Here is an 18,984-nt window from a genome sequence, read left to right as displayed (position 1 = left end):
ACCATGTTTCGCGGCACACTAGTGTGCCACGGCACCCTGGTTGAAAAACACTGACATAGAGAATTAATTTAGCCTTTAATCTGCTAAATTCTTGAGGTTGATCATTGATTAATAATTTAATTTAATTAATTTAGGATTCTAAATTTTACATTCTTAAGCTTAAGAATCTGGACCATATGGAAATACAGTACACTAATTCATTTTCCGTTTTTATAACATGACAAAATTTCAAAAATAGCTGATTCATATCCTACTTTTAACAGGAGAGTCATACAGCAGTTATATAGGCATGCCTACATTGGGTCTCCAGATTTAGAGAAAATGCTTGCTGAATATAAATTGCTGAGAAGCAGAATTTGTGGTCATTTATTATCCTTACACCTGTATATATGACTCCTAGTGACTGACCATACATGTACTTTATGAAAACGTTCGTTTGTTGGAATGTGACTTACACACTGAGATTTACTACTTCCAAAATCCTCATTTATTTTTCCCAGGGAATTGTAATTTATTTATTTATTAATTAATCAGATTTGTATGCCGCCCCTCTCCGCAGACTCGGGGCGGCTAAAAACAATAAAAAGACAATGTAAACAAATCTAATATTAAAAATAATCTTAAAAACCCTGCTTTCAAATGCTTTCTGATCTTTACATTGAGTGATATGTGCCTTGTTTCAGAGCTCTCAGTTGGAATTCAGTGACCCCTGAATCACTGGAGTTGGATTATTTTATGATTACTTTTCATCATCCCAAAGATGCTTTTTCCAAAAGGCAACTGGACTTCTTGGTTTTTGCTTTGAAGACATTTTGCTTCTCACCCAGGAAGCTTTTTTAGTTCCCCACCAGTTAGAACTGAAGAAGCTTCTAGGGTGAGAAGCAAAACAGTTTCAAAGGAAAAAAATATAAGAAAGTCCTGTTGGCTTTTGGAAAAAGCACCATTGGAACAATCATTACTGGATGATTGAGAGTCACCATAGACATTTACATTTCATTACTTTGTTTTGTATTAATCAAAAAGCACGTTTAATTAAAATAATACCCAAACCAAATAATCTTGTGGTTTACCACTATGCAACTGATGTTACTCATTTTTGATGCAGAATTTCTAACCATTTTAAAATAAAAAACGATCTTTTATACTATAATTTGACTTAATCATTCTGATAAAGGAATATGTATTTGTCTACAGGATTCGTGGGATGGTCAACACATTCCAGTGCTTTTTTCAGTATTCTGTGGTACATTAGTGGCAATTTCCTATCATCTCAGCCGACAAAGTAGTGATCCTTCTGTCCTTTTGTAAGTGATGTCTTCCTGATTTACATCAATTTTGTTTCCCAGATTGAGAAATATAGAAGCAATTAACTTTTTAAAAGCCTAAAGCTGCTTCAATGAATAGGTTACCTTAACTCACTTGGAATTAATAGTAAATAGATATAGGATTGGAATTGTAGCTCTTTACTGCATTGAAATTTCTTCCTTAAAAATGCCAGATTACTTTAATCATTGCCATAGACTGTGATGATTCTGAAGCATTTGTATATTAAAAAAGCCTGAAAGGCCTTGCTCATGGTCACCAATCCTTAGTCACTTCCCAGTTGGATTTTTATAGTGTTCTTTATATGAGACTGAAAATCACTTGGAAGTTACTAGTCCAGAATGCAGCAGTGCGCACAATATTGGCTGCTCATAAGTTTCCCCCCTGCATCTTTATTGCATGAGCTGCACAGCACCTCAGTTTCCTTCCACATGCTTGATATCACCTTTAAAGCCCTATATGGCATAGGACCTAGTTATTTGTGGAACCACCTCTCCCTATTTGCCCATCTCACCAGATCAGATAGGATAAGTGTGCTCCCGATCCCTTCCCTGACATCTTGTCATCTAATGGGATCTTGAAAGTGTGCCTTTTCTGTAATTCCCTATCTTGTGAAACACCCACCCTCCAGCAATGTGATAAGTGCTCGCCCTTCTAGCTTTTTGTAAGAAATTAAGTCCTGGCATTTTACCATTCTCCGTACTGAAGGAGCGGGTCCAGCAGTCACATGGGTTGCTCATGTCCAATCCGGTGGAACTGAGCCTAGTATTAAAAAAGCTTGCCGGATCCGCCCCTTCCCCAGAATTCGCTCAGTTCGCATATCCTGCGGTTGTATGTGATAGCTCGTTCAACATTCTAACACCTTCCCTTCGATCTTTCCTTCAAAAAAGTAGTAAGATTTATTGTCTTTATTTTATTACTTGCACTATTTGCGCCAGCCGTTTTAAAAAGGAAAAAAAGTAAAAGGCGGCTAGGCTTTTTTACTTGGGAGAAGTTGCGGTTTCGTTTTCCCCCGGCGGTTTTGCCGGTTACGATTCCTGCGGCCGCTTGTGGATTCTTCCAATCCCTTGGCCTGGAGGTCCTGGTGCAAGTATTTATCATTGGATTATTGCTTATTTATTGTATAAAAATATATTTAAGGGCTTATAAAATACCTCCTGCGGAGTGAGACGCCTCTAGTCTCCTGGACTTAGTCGATCGCTTTTCCCTTAAGAAATTCTACGAAGCGATTTTTTGGCGCGAAGGCCTTCGCGCCCTTTCTTAAAATATCTAGGCCTCTCGTGTTGGCCTTCTGCCAGCCGCGTAGGCCTCAGTCCACCGCGTGGATCCGGGAGCGGGCCTTGGGGGTCCCAGGCTAAATTCTCCACCGGCCTAGCCTCCAACCAGAGTGCCTTGGTTTTACTTAATTGCAAAGTTTAGGGAGGCTGGCCCCGCTGGATTTGGGGGCACGAACTCTGGGTTTGCCCAGATTGTCCTCACGTTTCAGCAGCTTCGAGGCCTCGAAGCAGGATCCATTCCTCTTGGGAAGTCCTTGAAATCTTCTCCTTATAATTTAGTTATTGGCTCAGCCTTGTCTTCTGTTAATTGTCAGACTATGGCTACTTTTCCCAAGAGAGGCACAACTAAAGGTCCCAGAGAGGCCAGGCCTACAGGCGATGAGATTACTAGTATCCCCCAGGCCTCTTCCTCCTCTTCTCCAGGGGCCCGCCCCTCGACCAAGGTCACCAGGGCCGAGAAGAGAAGGGACCTAGCCCTACAAAAGATTCATGATAAATCAGCAAAACGTTTGAAAGTGCAGGCCCAAGTAATCAGTAGTCAAGACCCACCAGAGGCCTCTAGTCTGCCTCCTTCTGGGGTCCCTGTGTTATCTCTGGATGAGCCAAACCTAGACAGACCCCAACCTAACCTATGGGGCATAGGTCCAGAGGAACCAGATATTATGGAAGATTCCCCCCAGCCAGGATCCTCCCAGGCCTTTAGGAATTCTTCTGCCATTTCTGCTGATATTTCCAGTTTACCTCCTGAGTTCCAATCTATTTTTGCTGTGTTGTCCAAAGCCATTGATGCCAAACTCCCCTCCATCAATGAGCTTCCTTTACCTCTTCCTCCTTCTCGTTCCTCCCGCCCCTTGGGTTCTTCCCCAGCGGTCAGAGCTCCTATCCAGGATGACTCAGAGTCCTCCCAAGATGAATATGAGGATGTAGAGGAGGATGAAGACCCTTTCCAGGGCTTATCAGAGGATGAGGAATCCCAAATAAAGGTCCCTCCTCCTATTACTATTTTCCCTTCTCAACTATTCAAATCTCTCCTCCTCAAAGCTAGAATTGCTACGGGATTAGCGGCCCAGGAGAAACAAGCCTCCACTTCCACTGATCCCCCGGAGGAGAATTTACCTTACTTCACAGAGGAACAGGAGGATAACGAGGTAATCCCTATGCCTAAATTATTTAAAGATGCCTTACTTAAACAGTGGGATTTTCCAGCCTCTGGCCTTAATCCCTCTACCAAGGACAGAAAGTTGTATAAACTCTCCTCTTCCTATGAAGAGCTTCTATCTTTTCCCAAACCAGATGAACCTGTCAAAATTCTTCACTCGGCAGCGGCTGTGCCAGGCGAGGCGGAGGAAGTCCTCCGTCCAGAGGACAAGCGCATCGAGCAAATGCTCAAAAGAGGATTCTCCGCTGATTCCTGGGCCATTAAAAGTTCTGCAGCAGCCTCCTTCTTCTCCAGAGCCATGCTGCTGTGGCTTCGCCAACTTCAACAGCACATTCCTCCAGATGACTTGAGAGGTCAACAAGACTTCAACAAGGTCTTTGCAGCTGCCCAGTACGTGGCTGATGCCACCTTACAATCTACTAGATTTTCTGCTAAGTCTATTGCAGCCTCTACAACGGCAAGAAGACTCCTATGGATTCGCCCTTGGCAAGCGGGAGTTCGCCAAAAGTGGCAGTTATCCCAGGGCCCCTTAAAGCGCGACCTTCTCTTCGGTGATCTTCTGGATCCTCTCCTCACGGAGACCACAGACAAGAAGAAGGTTTTGGGTCCAACCACAAAAAAGGTTACTAAAACGCAGTCCTTTCGTCGCCCAGGGCGCCAGCAAGATCAAGCGGCTTCCTATCAGAGATCTCCAGGTCAGTATTCCCCCCGCTTTCGTTCCCAAAGTAGGAACTCCAGGGGTAGGGGTTTTCGTTTCCAAAGGGGAGCTGCCTCTAACAGGGCTTCAAAAAAACCTAGATGGTAACCTTTCCTCCATTCCCATAGGGGGTCGCCTAGCTCATTTCGCTGCAAATTGGCGTCTCACCTCCAAGGACCCTTGGGTCATTGACACTGTTCAAACAGGCCTTCTTTTAGAATTTATTTCTCCTCCCCCTAAACGTTTTATTTCCTGCCCTTCGCCCAGGTCATCCTCAGATTGTAACCGTATGGAGGAGGCCATTTCTCACCTATGGTCCATTAGAGCCATTCAGCCGGTCCCTTCCGGTCAGAAGGGCCTAGGTTTTTACTCCATCCTATTTATGGTTCCAAAGTCCTCCGGAGGTTGGAGAGCCTTTTTGGATTTAAAGAAACTAAACCTATTCATCAAATATAGGAAGTTTAAAATGCACTCCTTGTCTTCTATTTTGGCCGCCATTCACTCGGGAGATTTCATGGTCTCCTTAGACCTCACTGAGGCCTACCTTCACATTCCTATAGCCAAATGCCACAGAAAATTTTTACGTTTTTCCTTTCAAGGCAGGCATTTCCAGTATAGGGCGATGCCATTTGGCCTTTCCTCGGCCCCTCGGGTCTTCACAAAGCTCTTGGGGTCCCTGGCGGCCTATATCCGGGCGTCTCCCATCCACATTTTATGTTATCTTGATGATATTTTAATTCATGGGAACTCCCTAGAGAGAGTGAAATCAGACCTTTCTGTCACCATGTCAGTCCTTCAGGACCATGGGTTTTCCATCAACTTTGAAAAAAGTCACCTCCAACCTTCCACTTCCATTCCTCACCTGGGAGCCATTATTGATTCAAAATCTTCCCAGGTTTTTCTCTCTCCCGAGAGAAAACTCAGTATTGTGGAGTTAATTTCTAACATTTTATCTAATCCTTCAGTATCCATAGTTACTCTATCTTCCCTTTTGGGGAAGATGGTGTCATGCATAGGCATCATTCCCTGGGCTCGCCTTCATGCTAGGGAACTCCAGTGGCTTCTGTTGCCTTTTCAGAGATCGGGGCACAGCAACTCAAATCGACGCATCGTCATTCCACTGAGTGTTCGCAGATCCTTCAAGTGGTGGAAGTCTCCGGCCATGGACAGAGGATCCCCGTTCAGGTGCCCGGATCAATTTGTCATCACCACAGATGCCAGTCTATCGGGATGGGGCGCCCACGCCCAGGGGATGATAGCCCAGGGCACGTGGTCCCCGGAGGAAGCTTCCAGGCCAATAAATTGGCTAGAGTTAAGAGCCGTCTCCCTGGCTCTGAAGCATTTCTCTCCTCGCATCCCCAACCGGCACGTTCTCATTCTCACCGACAACATTGCCACAAAAAGCCATATCTGCAGGCAAGGGGGCACGAGATCCAAGGCTCTCATGAGGGAGGCCCTCAAGCTGGGCCTTTGGGCGGAAAAACATCTCCAGTCGCTCCTAGCCGATCACATCTCGGGGAGTCTCAACATCCAGGCGGATTGGCTATCCCGAGCAACGATAGACCCAGGAGAGTGGAACCTCCATCAAGACCTGTTCCATCAAATCACCCTCAGATTCGGCCTACCAGTCCTGGATCTCTTCGCGACCAATGCGAACGCCCAACTCCCTCGCTTCTATTCCAGATTTCCATCCCCGGGAGCGGAAGCGATCAATGCCCTCCGGAGTCCATGGCCTCCAGGCCTACTCTATGCATTTCCTCCAATTCCAATCCTCCCGGACGTGATTCACAAGGTCCTCACCGAGAGGGCCCGAGTAATCTTAATCGCCCCTCATTGGCCCCGCCGGCCCTGGTTCGCAGATCTCCAACAGCTGTCCGTCCAGGACCCTTGGCGACTCCCCGTTTCGGGGGATATGCTGCGGCAGGGGGCCTCTTTCCATCCAGACCCGGAGTGGTTCCACCTCACCGCCTGGCTGTTATCAGGAGAGATTTAGAACTGCGTGGGCATGACCCCGATTCAGTGGAGGTCATTCTAAAGGCCAGAAGGGGCTCGACCAATCGAATCTACGACCACACGTGGTCCAAGTTTCACCAGTGGTGTCTTCAGGAAGGTCTCTCCCCTCTGTGCATCCCCATACACAGAATTATCTCCTTCCTTATGCAAGGTTTCCATAAAGGACTCTCCACCAGCACCCTCCGGCGTCATCTGGCAGCCATTTCATCTGTCCTAGGGGGCCCCCGCAGACAGCCTCTCCGATCCTTCCCTGAAGTTCAGGAATTCCTCAAGGGCATAGCCAACCTCAGACCTTCCAAGGTCCACAGGTATCCATCCTGGGACTTGCCACGGGTTCTCCACTCCCTCACGCAGGCACCATACGAACCCCTAAAATCGGCGTCCCTCAGGTACCTATCCTTTAAGGTAGCCTTCCTGGTGGCTATTACCTCTGCCCGACGCATTTCGGAGCTGGCTGCCCTCTCAATCAGGCAGGACCTTTGTCAATTCCATCAGGACAAGGTAGTCTTGCGACTGGACCCCACCTTCTTACCCAAGGTCAGTTCCATGTTCCACAGATCTCAGGATATTGTCCTACCTTCCTTCTGCCTCCAACGAGACCATCCCTTGGCAATTAGATGGCACACCCTGGATCTCACCAGAGCGCTGAGAATATATATCCAACGCACAGGACCCTTTCGGAGGTCAGAGGCACTTTTTGTAGCCTATCATCCCAGAGTCATGGGGGCCAAAGTGTCTTCAACAGTAATAGGCCGTTGGATCAGAGGGACTATATCTAAGGCCTATGAGTCGGCCTCCCTCTCAGTTCCAAGGAACATCACTGCGCATTCCACCAGGAGCGCAGCCACCTCGGCCGCTTGGGCGACTCAAGCCCCGTTGGAGGAGGTCTGCAAAGCAGCCACTTGGGCCTCGCCAAATTCCTTCATCAGGCACTACAAAATTGATTCTTACGCTTCAGCGGACGCTGCCTTCGGCAGAAGGGTACTCCAATCCGTTATCTCACACGATAGCAAGCTAATCCCACCCTAGGGACCATCTATTGGGTATGTCCCATGTGACTGCTGGACCCGCTCCTTCAGTACGGAGAATAGGCGTTGATTGCTTACCTGAACGCCTCTTCTCGTACGGTGAGCGGGTACAGCAGTCACTTCCCGCCCTTGTATGTGTCTTCTTTACCTTTCTATCTCTTTCTTCCTCTAACAATGAGAGTTGAACACTACAGAGCTTCACAACTGAGCCTAGTCTATGGATTCGCGAATTCTGGGGAAGGGGCGGATCCGGCAAGCTTTTTTAATACTAGGCTCAGTTCCACCGGATTGGACATGAGCAACCCATGTGACTGCTGTACCCGCTCACCGTACGAGAAGAGGCGTTCAGGTAAGCAATCAACGCCTATTTTACGAAGGTGCTGGGATAGGATTGTATTATTGTCAGGCATAAACAAACAACCCACTTCTGAAGAGTTCAATTAATTGTTTTATTGCTCAAGTCTATACACAGGAATTTTCTCACACTGTTTGTACCTGGCTAAAGCTAGATAAAGTTCACGGCATTCAAGGAGGGGTTGGACTTTGCCCTCTTGTGCCCACATAGAGATTCTAGACTAACTCCCTATTTGATGCCTCCCCCTGGTTCAACCAATCCCTCTCCTAAAACTGGATAGATAGATAGATAGATAGATAGATAGATAGATAGATAGATAGATAGATAGATAGATATTGATTGATTGATTGATTGATTGATTGATTGATTGATTGATTGAAATATGGGCAACTGGAGCCAACCATGTGGTAGCCAAAGGAGATGATTAAGGCATGGATTTTTCTGTTTACTGCTTTACTGTATGTATGATTATTTTCCGTCATAAAACATTATTTTATAACTTGGTTTTACTGTTGTTGTGAGCCGTCTAGGGTTACTTAAGATGAGCAGTGATATAAATATTCTAAGTAAGTAAATAAATAAATTTAAGAGGCGTGAGAGCTTTGTAGGAATCATTCGCATAAGAACAGTCAGCTAAAAATTACTCAAAGTACTTTAAATTACTTACAGATTGACAGATTGTTTGAAATATTGAACTGAAACATTTCTGATGATATCCAATAGTTAAATGGTAACATTCATTTAGATTTTCAAATCTCAGCTATTTCAATGAAACCATGAATGATTGGCAACTTGCTATAGAGGATATACCAAAGCAATTTATAATATTTTCTCACATGATCTTGTAAAAATATTCGGACAGTGGGGATATCAAAGAGGGATAGAGCTCTTTTGATAGATACCATTTGTTTTATCAAAAAAGGAATGCTCATTTTCCTTTAAACTGAAAGGGATACTTTAGATTTGCTTAAAATACAGTAATGAATAATGCAGTTCTTTTCTGTAAAGACTTTGTTTAAAACAAGTATTTACTTTAGCTCTTTAGTGCAATCAAAGCTTTTTCCTACTTCAGAAGATAAAAACCCAGAAGATCCATTATCTGAAGTCAAAGACCCCTTACCTGAAAAGCTTAGAAACTCAGTGGTAAGTTGGAACATAATAATTCTCACAAGTTTGCTGCTATGAGACTAAATATTGAGCTAAATGGTTGACATATTTCTGAAATATTAGTTCGTAGTGCCATGGCTTGGGGATGCTTTGCTCCCTCAGGACCTGAATGACTTGCCAGTCATGAAGGAAGAAAGAATGTTGATCCCCTTAGTGAATTCTACTGGGAAAATATTACATAATCTGTCTGCCAGCTAAAATTGAAGTAAGGCACAAGTAGATCATACAAAAGTCAATGATTCAAAATACACAAAGAAAACTATACAATAATGGAGGAAGAACAAACTCAGTGTCAAAGTGCTGACCTAAATCTCATTGAAGTGTTACATGCATGGGTGGGTTCCTACTGGTTTGGTAGTCCGGTAGTGGCCCGCCGATTGCCCAATTTGCACGCAACAGGTCCGGTGCTGTCTTTGCCAGTCCATGCATGGCGCCATTTTTTTAAAGTAATTTTTTTTCTTCTGCGCGCGCAAGGAAGCAAAATCGTGTGAGGGGATGCTCACCGGCGTGCGATTCTCGACGATTTTTTCCATCTGTGCATGCACAAAAGTAAAATCGTGCGAGGAGACACTCATGCGGGTGTGATTTTCGATGATTTTGTGCTTCTGCGCATGCGGAGCAAGCACACGTGTGTATGAAACATTGCGATGCACCCGCAGTGCGCCAATATGGAGGTAATAATAATAATAATTAATAATTTATTAGATTTGTATGCCGCCCCTCTCTGTAGACTCGGAGCGGTAAGGTTACTTGCATTACTTGCTTACTTCAGATCCCATGTAATCAGGGGCAGGTTCCTTGCCCCTGATTACATGGGATCTGAAGTAAGCAAGTAATGCAAGTAATCTACAAAAAATTCATTCAGTGGAGTCTATTCACCATGGAGGAATGAGCCAGAATACCTGCTAATCACATGAGAATGATGATAAGAAGCTAATCACTAGTTTCAGAAAATATTTGGTTGCAGTAGTTGTAGTTAAACATGATGAAAGCAATTACTTTTTTACATGGACACATTTTTATGATGATGACGATGATGATTTATAGCTGTTATGCCAAAGAAAGAAAGAAGGAAGGAAGGAAGGAAGGAAGGAAAGAAAGAAAGAAAGAAAGATGATAAATAGATAGACAGACAGACACACACACACACATACACACAGAGTCACAGAAGTGAGTATATGCCCTCATATTTTGTGTAAAGTAGTGATCTTGTATAACAGTGTAAATGTCTCCCCTCAAAATAATGCAACACACAGCCATTAATGCTGGCAACAAAACAATATATACGCGCACATGCACGCACATACAATTTAGCATATTGTATGTGTGTGTTTAAATGATTGTATGTGTGTGCTTAAATGATTTGTTCAGACTATGCTAAGATTTATGATAGTCTGCTGTAATAATTGTTTAAAAAAATTATCCCTGTACAGCTTGGCAAATCATCTGGTACCTAAACTAAAATTCCACAAATATGTCAATAAAAACTCTGGGAGGGGAGTAGGTTTTGAACCTCTTTAAATATTAATTGTAACACTATATTCTGAAACTGTCTTCAAAATAGCCGTGTCAATAATAAAAATGTGGAAATTTTATAGAATCTTAACATGCAGAGGCATTGTCTTTTTTCCCCTTTCTTTCTAGAATGAACGTTTGCAGTCTGATCTTGTTGTTTGTGTAGTCATTGGTGTACTTTATTTTGCAATCCATGTCAGCACAGGGTTCACAGTATTGCAGGTAAGGTTTATTTCTTATTTTAAAAATCACGACACACATTTCTTTTATAAATCTTTCTTGGATATTTTTGATTGCTTAAGCACATAGAAAACTTATTTCTAGGTTCAGTCATATCACATTGACTCTATGTATGCCTCATATTTTTTTCTTTGCTATAAGTGATGCAGGGTTTATTCCAGCTAGTCCCCATTACTATCTTAAGAATTTTAAGTAAGATGGGAAGGATATGAGGTAGTCTGTGATTAGAAAATTCACTCATTTCTCCATGTTCCTGCTTAATGTGTATGGCATATGAGTAAATATGGGAACTTGGGATGCTAAAAACCATGATGTACTGAGGCTGCTATGTTGTCTAAACAGACCAAAATGTCATTTTTGTTTGTTTTGGTTTTGTCTGATACACATACCATAAAATGAAACTACTAAAAGGACTATAGCAAGAAAGTTAGTAAATATATGGTGGCGACTAAATGTTAAACTTCCAGCAAATTAGTGGTTAAAGAGTTGGAGAAGAATCTAGCTTATACAATAGTATAGAATAGAATAGAATAGAATTTTATTGGCCAAGTGTGATTGGACACACAAGGAATTTGTCTTGGTGCATATGCTCTCAGCGTACATAAAATAAAATATACATTTGTCAAGAATCATGTGGTATGACACTTAATGATTGTCATAGGGATCAAATAAGCAATGAAGAAGCAATATTAATAAAAATCTTAGGATATAAGCGACAAGTTACAGTCATACAGTCAACATGGGAGGAAATGGGTGATAGGAATGATGAGAAAAACTAGTAGAATAGAAGTGCAGATTTAGTAGAAAGTCTGACAGTGTTGAGGGAATTATTTGTTTAGTAGAGTGATGGTGTTCAGAAAAAAACTGTTCTTGTGTCTAGTTGTCTTGGTGTGCAGTGCTCTGTAGCGACGTTTTGAGGGTAGGAGTTGAAACAATTTGTGTCCAGGATGTGAGGGGTCAGTAATTATTTTCCCCGCCCTCTTTTTGACTCGTGCAGTATACAGGTCCTCAATGGAAGGCAAGTTGGCAGCAATTGTTTTTTCTGCAGTTCTGATTGTCCTCTGAAGTCTGTGTTGGTCCTGTTGGGTTGCAGCACCAAACCAGACAGTTATAGAGGTGCAGATGACAGACTCAATGATTCCTCTGTAGAACTGTATCAGCAGCTCCTTGGGCAGTTTGAGCTTCCTGAGCTGTAATCATATTCATCCAGAGAAGCTCATTTTAGGACAGCCCTATTTTCTCAAGGGATAGGTGAGAAAATATAGAGGAAAGAGTGGTCTAATCCTGGACAAAAGCCAGAATTTAATTCTAATAATAACATGCAGTATAATATTCTGCATTTAAAGTATAGCATTTCAAGGGAAAATACAGAATTCTATTGCCATTTTTCTACAGTTGGTATCTTATTCCTGACACACATCTAATCAAGGGAAGCAACTAGGATCCAATAGAGGACTACCTCATGTGTTTCCGATGTTTCTGATATGCTCTGACATACAATGTTAGTTGATAAGATTAAGCAGAGAAGATAGCTTTTTAATCAGAGCTGTTATTCACAATGAAATAAGGTAATACAATTCTGAAAGGGATGGTTATTATATTTACCTGATTTTGAGATTTTTTTTTCTTAAACTTTTCTTTTAGCCTGTATTAAGTTACGTTTTGTATGCACTGGTGGGATTAATAGGATTTATGACTCATTATGTGCTGCCTCAACTCCGAAAACAGCTCCCGTGGCACTGTTTTTCTCATCCATTGCTGAAAACCAAGGAATACTATCAATTTGAAGTCCGGAGTAAGTAGCACAATTTGCAGTCGGTTAACTGAATATTGGTTACATTATCAATAAATGTGTTGAGTTTTTCTAATTAAGCTGCATTTTTAAAAATTCTATCTACAATTAAATTACATGAGCCATGGTGGCGCAGTGGTTAGAGTGCAGTACTGCAGGCTACTTCTGCTGGCTGCAGATTGCCTGCAATTTGGCAGTTCAAATCCCACCAGGCTCAAGGCTGACTCAGACTTCCATCCTTCCGAGGTGGGTAAAATGAGGACCCAAATTGTTAGGGGCAATATGCTGATTCTGTTAAGCTGCATAGAGAGGGCTGTAAAAGCACTATAAAGCAGTATGTAAGTCTAAATGCTATTGATTCGTGCTTTTTTCTTTTTGCCATACAAACTTTATTCCTCTATATAAAGAAAAACAGTTGAGCTATCTTAGGAATGTTCTGTTAGAGGTATTAGGGTTGTTTTTGGTATTCTATGCATACTCCAGAAATACTTGATTTCAGATTGTGCTCTTTGACTTCTTAGATGCCGCACATGTTATGTGGTTTGAGAAAGCTCATATATGGCTTCTTTTTGCGGAGAAGAATATAATCTATCCCTTGGTAGTCCTCAATGAGCTCAGCAGCAGTGCAAAGGCTATTGCTAGTCCAAAGAGATTAGATACAGAGTAAGTAGAAAAAGGCATGCAATTTTCTTTTACTTTTGTTTTAATTATGATTAGCATTTTGAAAAAAAGTGCCTGTGTGAGAGCTTTGTTTCTATTTTCACTTCCCCATTGAAAACCTTTCATCATCCTTAACCTCTAGAAATGCTTTAGTATCTCTCTCCTGCAGCTGTAGAATAAGGTCTCATCCAAGCCATTGAGTTCAAACCCCTGATCAGTACAGAAATTCAAGTTAGAGTTGATAACAGATAAACAGTTCTTGTAAAGCAGGGGTGTCAAACCCAATTACATTGAGGGTTGTGTTTGACCTCATGGGGGCTGGATGGGGGGCATGGCCATGGTGGGTTTGGCTGGGGGAGGCGTGACCAGCTCAATGTCACTTGTGTCAAGGGGTCTGTGGGAGCCCAAGCACTGTGCCAGCGAAAACAGGCTCCCTGAATTCCCTTTTTTGTTGCAACCCTCTACCAGAAAAAATGGAGCTCGGGACCATCTGTGACCCTTGGGGGTCCAAATCTGGTGTGAAAAGTGAACTTGGGCTGATCTAGCCTGGAACTACTTCCATAGATAATCCTTTGGTCTAATCCAGAAGAGCTTTTCATATGATGACAGGATCTTGAGGCCTTTTACCCCCATTTTACCTAATCTGCTTTATTAACTGAATATTGGTATATAATGGGAAAAGGGAGGTTCCTATATATCATTTTAAGAGAGGAGAAAATGCATGCAACATAGGTGGGACTAAAGTTTATGACTTCAGTTAGATGAGTTGGTATGAAGGCATAGGCTGAATGAACATACCATTTGTCCAAGACACAAAGTGATCTGTTGCACTCCAGTACCTTTCATCTGTACTTATTGATTTAGTCTATACTTTACTTTTCTGCTTTTTAAAAAATATGGAGCTGGCATTCTGCTGTTAGATATACATTTTGTCATCTTAGTGTTACCACGACCAGTTACAAATCCGGAATGTAGACAATATGCTGAGAAACCAAACAATTTAGGAAGTCTAATAAAAAGGAATTTTAGAAAAATACGTTTGCTGAGAATAATCAACAAACCAATCAAGTACAGTGCTACCTCTACCTAAGAACACCTGTACTTCACTGTTCCCTGTAAGCTGCGTGCGCATGCGCGTGCGCACCCCAAAATACCCCCCCGCACACCCTTTTCCAAGGGCGCGCAAGGAGACGGGCGTTGGAGTCAGGGGCGGGGAGTGATGAAAGTGCGGAGGTGCCCTGCGCGCTCCCCATCCCCCTGCCAGCCTGCAGGGGGCGGGGGCAGGGAGGCACCGGCAGTAGACATGGGTGGAAGGAAAGGGAGCCGCGGCCGTCCCCACCTTCCCACGATGCCTCTGGCCCCCTCGCGCCCCTGGCCTCTCGCCGCTGCCCCCGACCGATCCGCTCCCTCTCCGGCTTTCTCTGCCTCCCGCCTTGGGGTGCGACTTCTCCCACAGTGGTGGCGGTTGCGGCTTCTCCTCCTCAGGGGGCTGCGAGAGGGTTTTCTCCACGCGCTTTGGGAATGCCCGCCCCGCCCCTCTCGCAGCCCCTTCACTGGGAGCGCTTTCGTCCCGAGCTTTCAGCAAGGGGGCTGCAGTAGAGGCAGGGCAGGCGTTCCCGAAGCGCTTGGAGAAAGCGCTCTCGCAGCCCCCTCGCAGAGAGAGAGAGAGCAATAGAGAGAGCAAGATGGAAAGACAGAGGGAGAGAGAAAGTAAGTGAGAAAGAGAGAGAGAGAGAAAGAGGGGGGGAGAGAGAGAGATAGCAAGAGAGAGAACAAGAGAGAGAGAGAGAAAGCAAGAGAGATAGAAAGAGTGAGAGAGAAAGAAAGCAATAGAGAGAGAGAGAGAGAGCAACAGACAGAGCGAGATAGAAAGAGAGGGAGAGAGAAAGTGAGAAAAAGAGAGAGAGCATGAGCAAGAGGGGGAAAGAGAAAGAGAGTAATGACTCTTGATTTAAAGCATATGGTAAAAAGCACCCAAATAATAACAGAGAAAAAAAAACCAGCCTGGGGGGGGGGAGGAGACAGGGATGGAAAAAGAGGAGAAGATAGTAATAATAGTAATAGATTTTGGTTTTGTTTTATTATTAAGTTATTTTAATAAAAATGAAGGAAATTTTTTTCTTATTTACTTGTTTGTCTGGTCACGGAACGAATTAAGTTTGTAAGTAGAAGAACCACTGTAGAGAGGAGTGAATTTCTAATGGGAAAACTCAGGGTTTCATCTGAAATTGTATTTTTCTCATTGCAGACTTGGTGCTTTAATGATTACTATAGCTGGTATGAAGTTGCTGCGCTCATCTTTTAGCAATCCAACCTACCAGTATGTCACTATCATTTTTACAGTGCTTTTTTTCACATTTGATTACAATCGATTCTCCGAGACCATGCTGCTAGACTTGTTCTTCATGTCCATACTCTTCAGCAAGGTAAAGTCAAGTACAGCATCGCCATTCTATTCCATATTGTTACAAGCAGCCAGAAACTGCCTTACTGTGAACATCTCAACATCTGCCAGAGCAAAGGCTTTTTGTGTAGCAGAGCTGTCTTCTTGCTCAGTGAACTTTTATAAAACTCAAGCAGACCTTTATTAAACGCAGATCTTGTTCATGTATATTAAACTCTTATTTATTTAGTCATGGTTTGCTGAATAAACTACAGCTGGCTGATTTTGAGCAACATACAAAGCCATAAATTATGTTTTATAAAATATAATGGCTGCATTCACACACTATTAAGCTGAAACCAGTACTTATAGGTGACCATGTCATGTGAGCACAACCTGTAGGCTTCTTTAAGTATTATTTTATTGTTTCCTGTGGGTGGTTTAGTATGATGTATGCCTTGTTACTAGCTGAGAGGCTATATAGGTTTCTCTGCACGAGTTAATAAGTAAATGGATAAACAAGAATTGTTATGGTATCAAGTATAAAAGTGTGTGTCTTGGTCAATGTTGACTAATCTTCAGAAACCAATTAAAATTGTACATATTAGACACATAAAGTAAAATTGGATAATTGGACAAATTTGGATTGGAGATTTAACATCTTGGGGTGGGGGGTAGACAAAACTGAGAATTTGAGAAAAAAAATTCCCAGAGGAAGTCAACATAAACTACTGAGAAAATGGTTTGTTGCGAAGAACAATACATGGGCACATCCATGTAGTCTCCAGAAGTGACGATTGACTCTACTTTTTAAATTTTTCTAGTTTTACAGTGCAAAATAAATCTTGCAATATCATAGTATTTTCCCCCCTTAATCTTAAAAGGAAACCCAGAAAAATTACACTTCATTTCTGTTGTTGACAGTGGTGTCTAATCAGTTCAACAGGGCTTGCTTACACACAGACATCGAATGCGGTGGTAGGTCTCTGGCAGAGGTGAGATTGAGCTAGCTCGGACCGGTTCACGCACTCACATTTCTGGTGCTGGGTGAACTGGTTGTTTCAGTTTGTGAATTCCACCTCTGTCTGTGGCTCACGCAAATTGAGTTCCCTTAAGCCTTAATTGGAGGCATTATTCTGCAGGTGATTCAAGAGGATAAAATCCATGCATGATTATGCTTCTGTATTGCTACTCCTGCTGGTGCTTATATTTCTAAATATTTTCTTCTTATTTCTTTTGTAGCTTTGGGAGCTATTTTACAAACTCAGATTTGTGTACACTTATATTGCTCCTTGGCAAATCACATGGGGATCTGCTTTCCATGCTTTTGCCCAACCATTTGCTGTGCCCCGTATCCTTTTGAAATTCAAACTTATTTTAATTTGATCTCCTGAAATTTAAATCTAATAGAGAAAATATACAGCCAGTGATTACAAAAATCAAAGATTAATTTACATGCTCAGTGCTGTAAGAAAAAAGTAATTGGGGAAAAATATCCAACTTCATTCTATCCTGCTCATAAGATATCTGGGTAACAATTATGGCATCCTTAACTTTATTGTCCGGTAGATTCTGCAATGCTGTTTGTCCAGGCAATCATCTCTGCATTTTTCTCTACCCCATTGAATCCTTTTTTGGGAAGTGCAATATTTATCACTTCTTATGTCAGACCTGTCAAGTTCTGGGAGAGAGATTACAAGTAGGTATTAATGAAATCACACAAGGCTTTCATGTGTACTTTATTTGTAATGGATTGAAAAATAGGATATTTTTTCATGAAGGTGTTGGATTGGTTCACTCTAGAATTTAAAATATTTTTTTTAATCTCAAAGGCACAAATGTTTCTTTTCTTGATACTGACTATCTGAATGTATAACTTTTTAAGAAACAATGAAGCTACACAGCTTCAAATATTTCCATTTAACACATACGTTTTTAAAGGAGCGGAAAAGATTTGAGTTTCATAGTGTATAGGAAAATAACGCATCTGCTTTTTTTTCAGCCACATTCTCATTTTGATATGTTTTTTGAGCAAGTCTTGTCAGAATTTAAAGAACTATTCATTATGTTTCTCCTGATTTTTATTTAATGTTTTGATTTCTTTATTGTAATGGCCCCCTAAAATGGATTTTTATGGCTGTTGTAAACTTTAGCTTTCTGGTTGCTACAACATTCATGAAAGTATCATTCAGAACTTTGAAAAACAGACAGGATCTGTTTTCACACACAGAAAACATATCTGACTCAGGCTCTCTTGTCAGAAAACAAGAAGAAAATAAATGAGCGGAACTGTCACTGTTCACCACCCTGTTTTCAGTTCTGTAAGAGGAAAAGTGTAGCACGGAATCAAATATTTTGCAGAGTTGGTAATTGGGGAAACCCCTTATTGCCATGATGGCAAACCTGTGGCAAACCATATCTTCTGGCATGGGAACCATTGCCGTAGATCAGGTCCAGCGCGCATGTGCACGCTGGCCAGCTGATTTTTGGCTGCCCCTCCCCTCTCCCTTCCCAGGAGTCTCCAATGGCCCATTTTGAGGTAAGTAAAGGGCTCGTGCGGAGGCTTTGGGAGAGTGCTTCTGGCCTCTAGAGGGTCTATGTGGGGGTGGCGGAGGCTGTTTTCATCCTCCCAAACCTCCAGGAAAACCTCTGGTGGCCGGGGAGGGCAAAAATCGGGCCTAGTGGTCCCACTGGAAGTCGGGAAATAAGTCATTTCTGGGCTTCCAAGGGGCCATTTTTCACCCTCCCCAGGCTCCTAGAAAACCTCTAGAGCCTGGGGAGGGCGACAAATGGCCCCACCATGCCATTGCATGTCAAAAGCTTGGGGGGAGTATGAAGGGGGTCCAATGTGCAGGGGCCGGAGTGCATTGAATTAGGATATGGATGTGCATGCGCACAAACCACCACCACCCGCCACACCAACCCACTTTTGGCATGTGATGGTAAAAAGGTTAGCCATCCCTGCCTTACTGTATATTATCTTCTACAGAGGTTTCTCCCTTACTTACTTTAAGATAAGGCATGCAAAAATGAGCCCCTGTCTGGAAGGTAGAATTGTAAGAAAAGAGATAGAGTAAGTACCCTGTGGGGCTTCATTTTAAGACAGTTCAGGAGTACAAGTAATTTTACTTTTTTTTGTCTTCATCTCAGCACAAAACGAGTGGACCACTCAAACACAAGATTGGCTTCTCAGCTTGACAGAAACCCAGGTAATATTGATGAAAATAGGCAGGTGATCTGTTGAGTGGATTGTGCAATGGTTCAATTCAATCCATATGAAACAGTATTTACATGCTTTTATAACATACATCAACTTATAGAGAACAACCTGTCTATAAAAATTTTGGGGTATACCAGATCGAGAGGGGGGAAATT

General features: G+C 42.6%; 1 protein-coding gene across 4 annotated transcripts in view; it reads left to right on the top strand.

Annotated features, from left to right (window-relative positions):
- The window catches only part of PCNX1 (pecanex 1), a 116,562-nt gene that overhangs the window by 67,903 nt on the left and 29,675 nt on the right, over nt 1–18,984 (top strand). For 3 of the 4 annotated variants that reach the window (XM_070758419.1, XM_070758409.1, XM_070758437.1), the window contains 9 exons: nt 1,195–1,304; nt 8,890–8,995; nt 10,664–10,756; nt 12,419–12,569; nt 13,088–13,229; nt 15,475–15,652; nt 16,852–16,960; nt 17,179–17,308; nt 18,760–18,818. In XM_070758419.1, coding sequence (XP_070614520.1) covers nt 1,195–1,304; nt 8,890–8,995; nt 10,664–10,756; nt 12,419–12,569; nt 13,088–13,229; nt 15,475–15,652; nt 16,852–16,960; nt 17,179–17,308; nt 18,760–18,818 — 1,078 coding nt within the window. The remainder of the gene's footprint in view (nt 1–1,194; nt 1,305–8,889; nt 8,996–10,663; nt 10,757–12,418; nt 12,570–13,087; nt 13,230–15,474; nt 15,653–16,851; nt 16,961–17,178; nt 17,309–18,759; nt 18,819–18,984) is intronic. The other variant, XM_070758428.1, reaches the window with a different exon arrangement.

This window comes from Erythrolamprus reginae, chromosome 1 (assembly GCF_031021105.1).
Source record: "Erythrolamprus reginae isolate rEryReg1 chromosome 1, rEryReg1.hap1, whole genome shotgun sequence".
NCBI lineage: Eukaryota > Metazoa > Chordata > Lepidosauria > Squamata > Dipsadidae > Erythrolamprus > Erythrolamprus reginae.
This window is presented reverse-complemented; position numbering and strand designations above follow the sequence as displayed.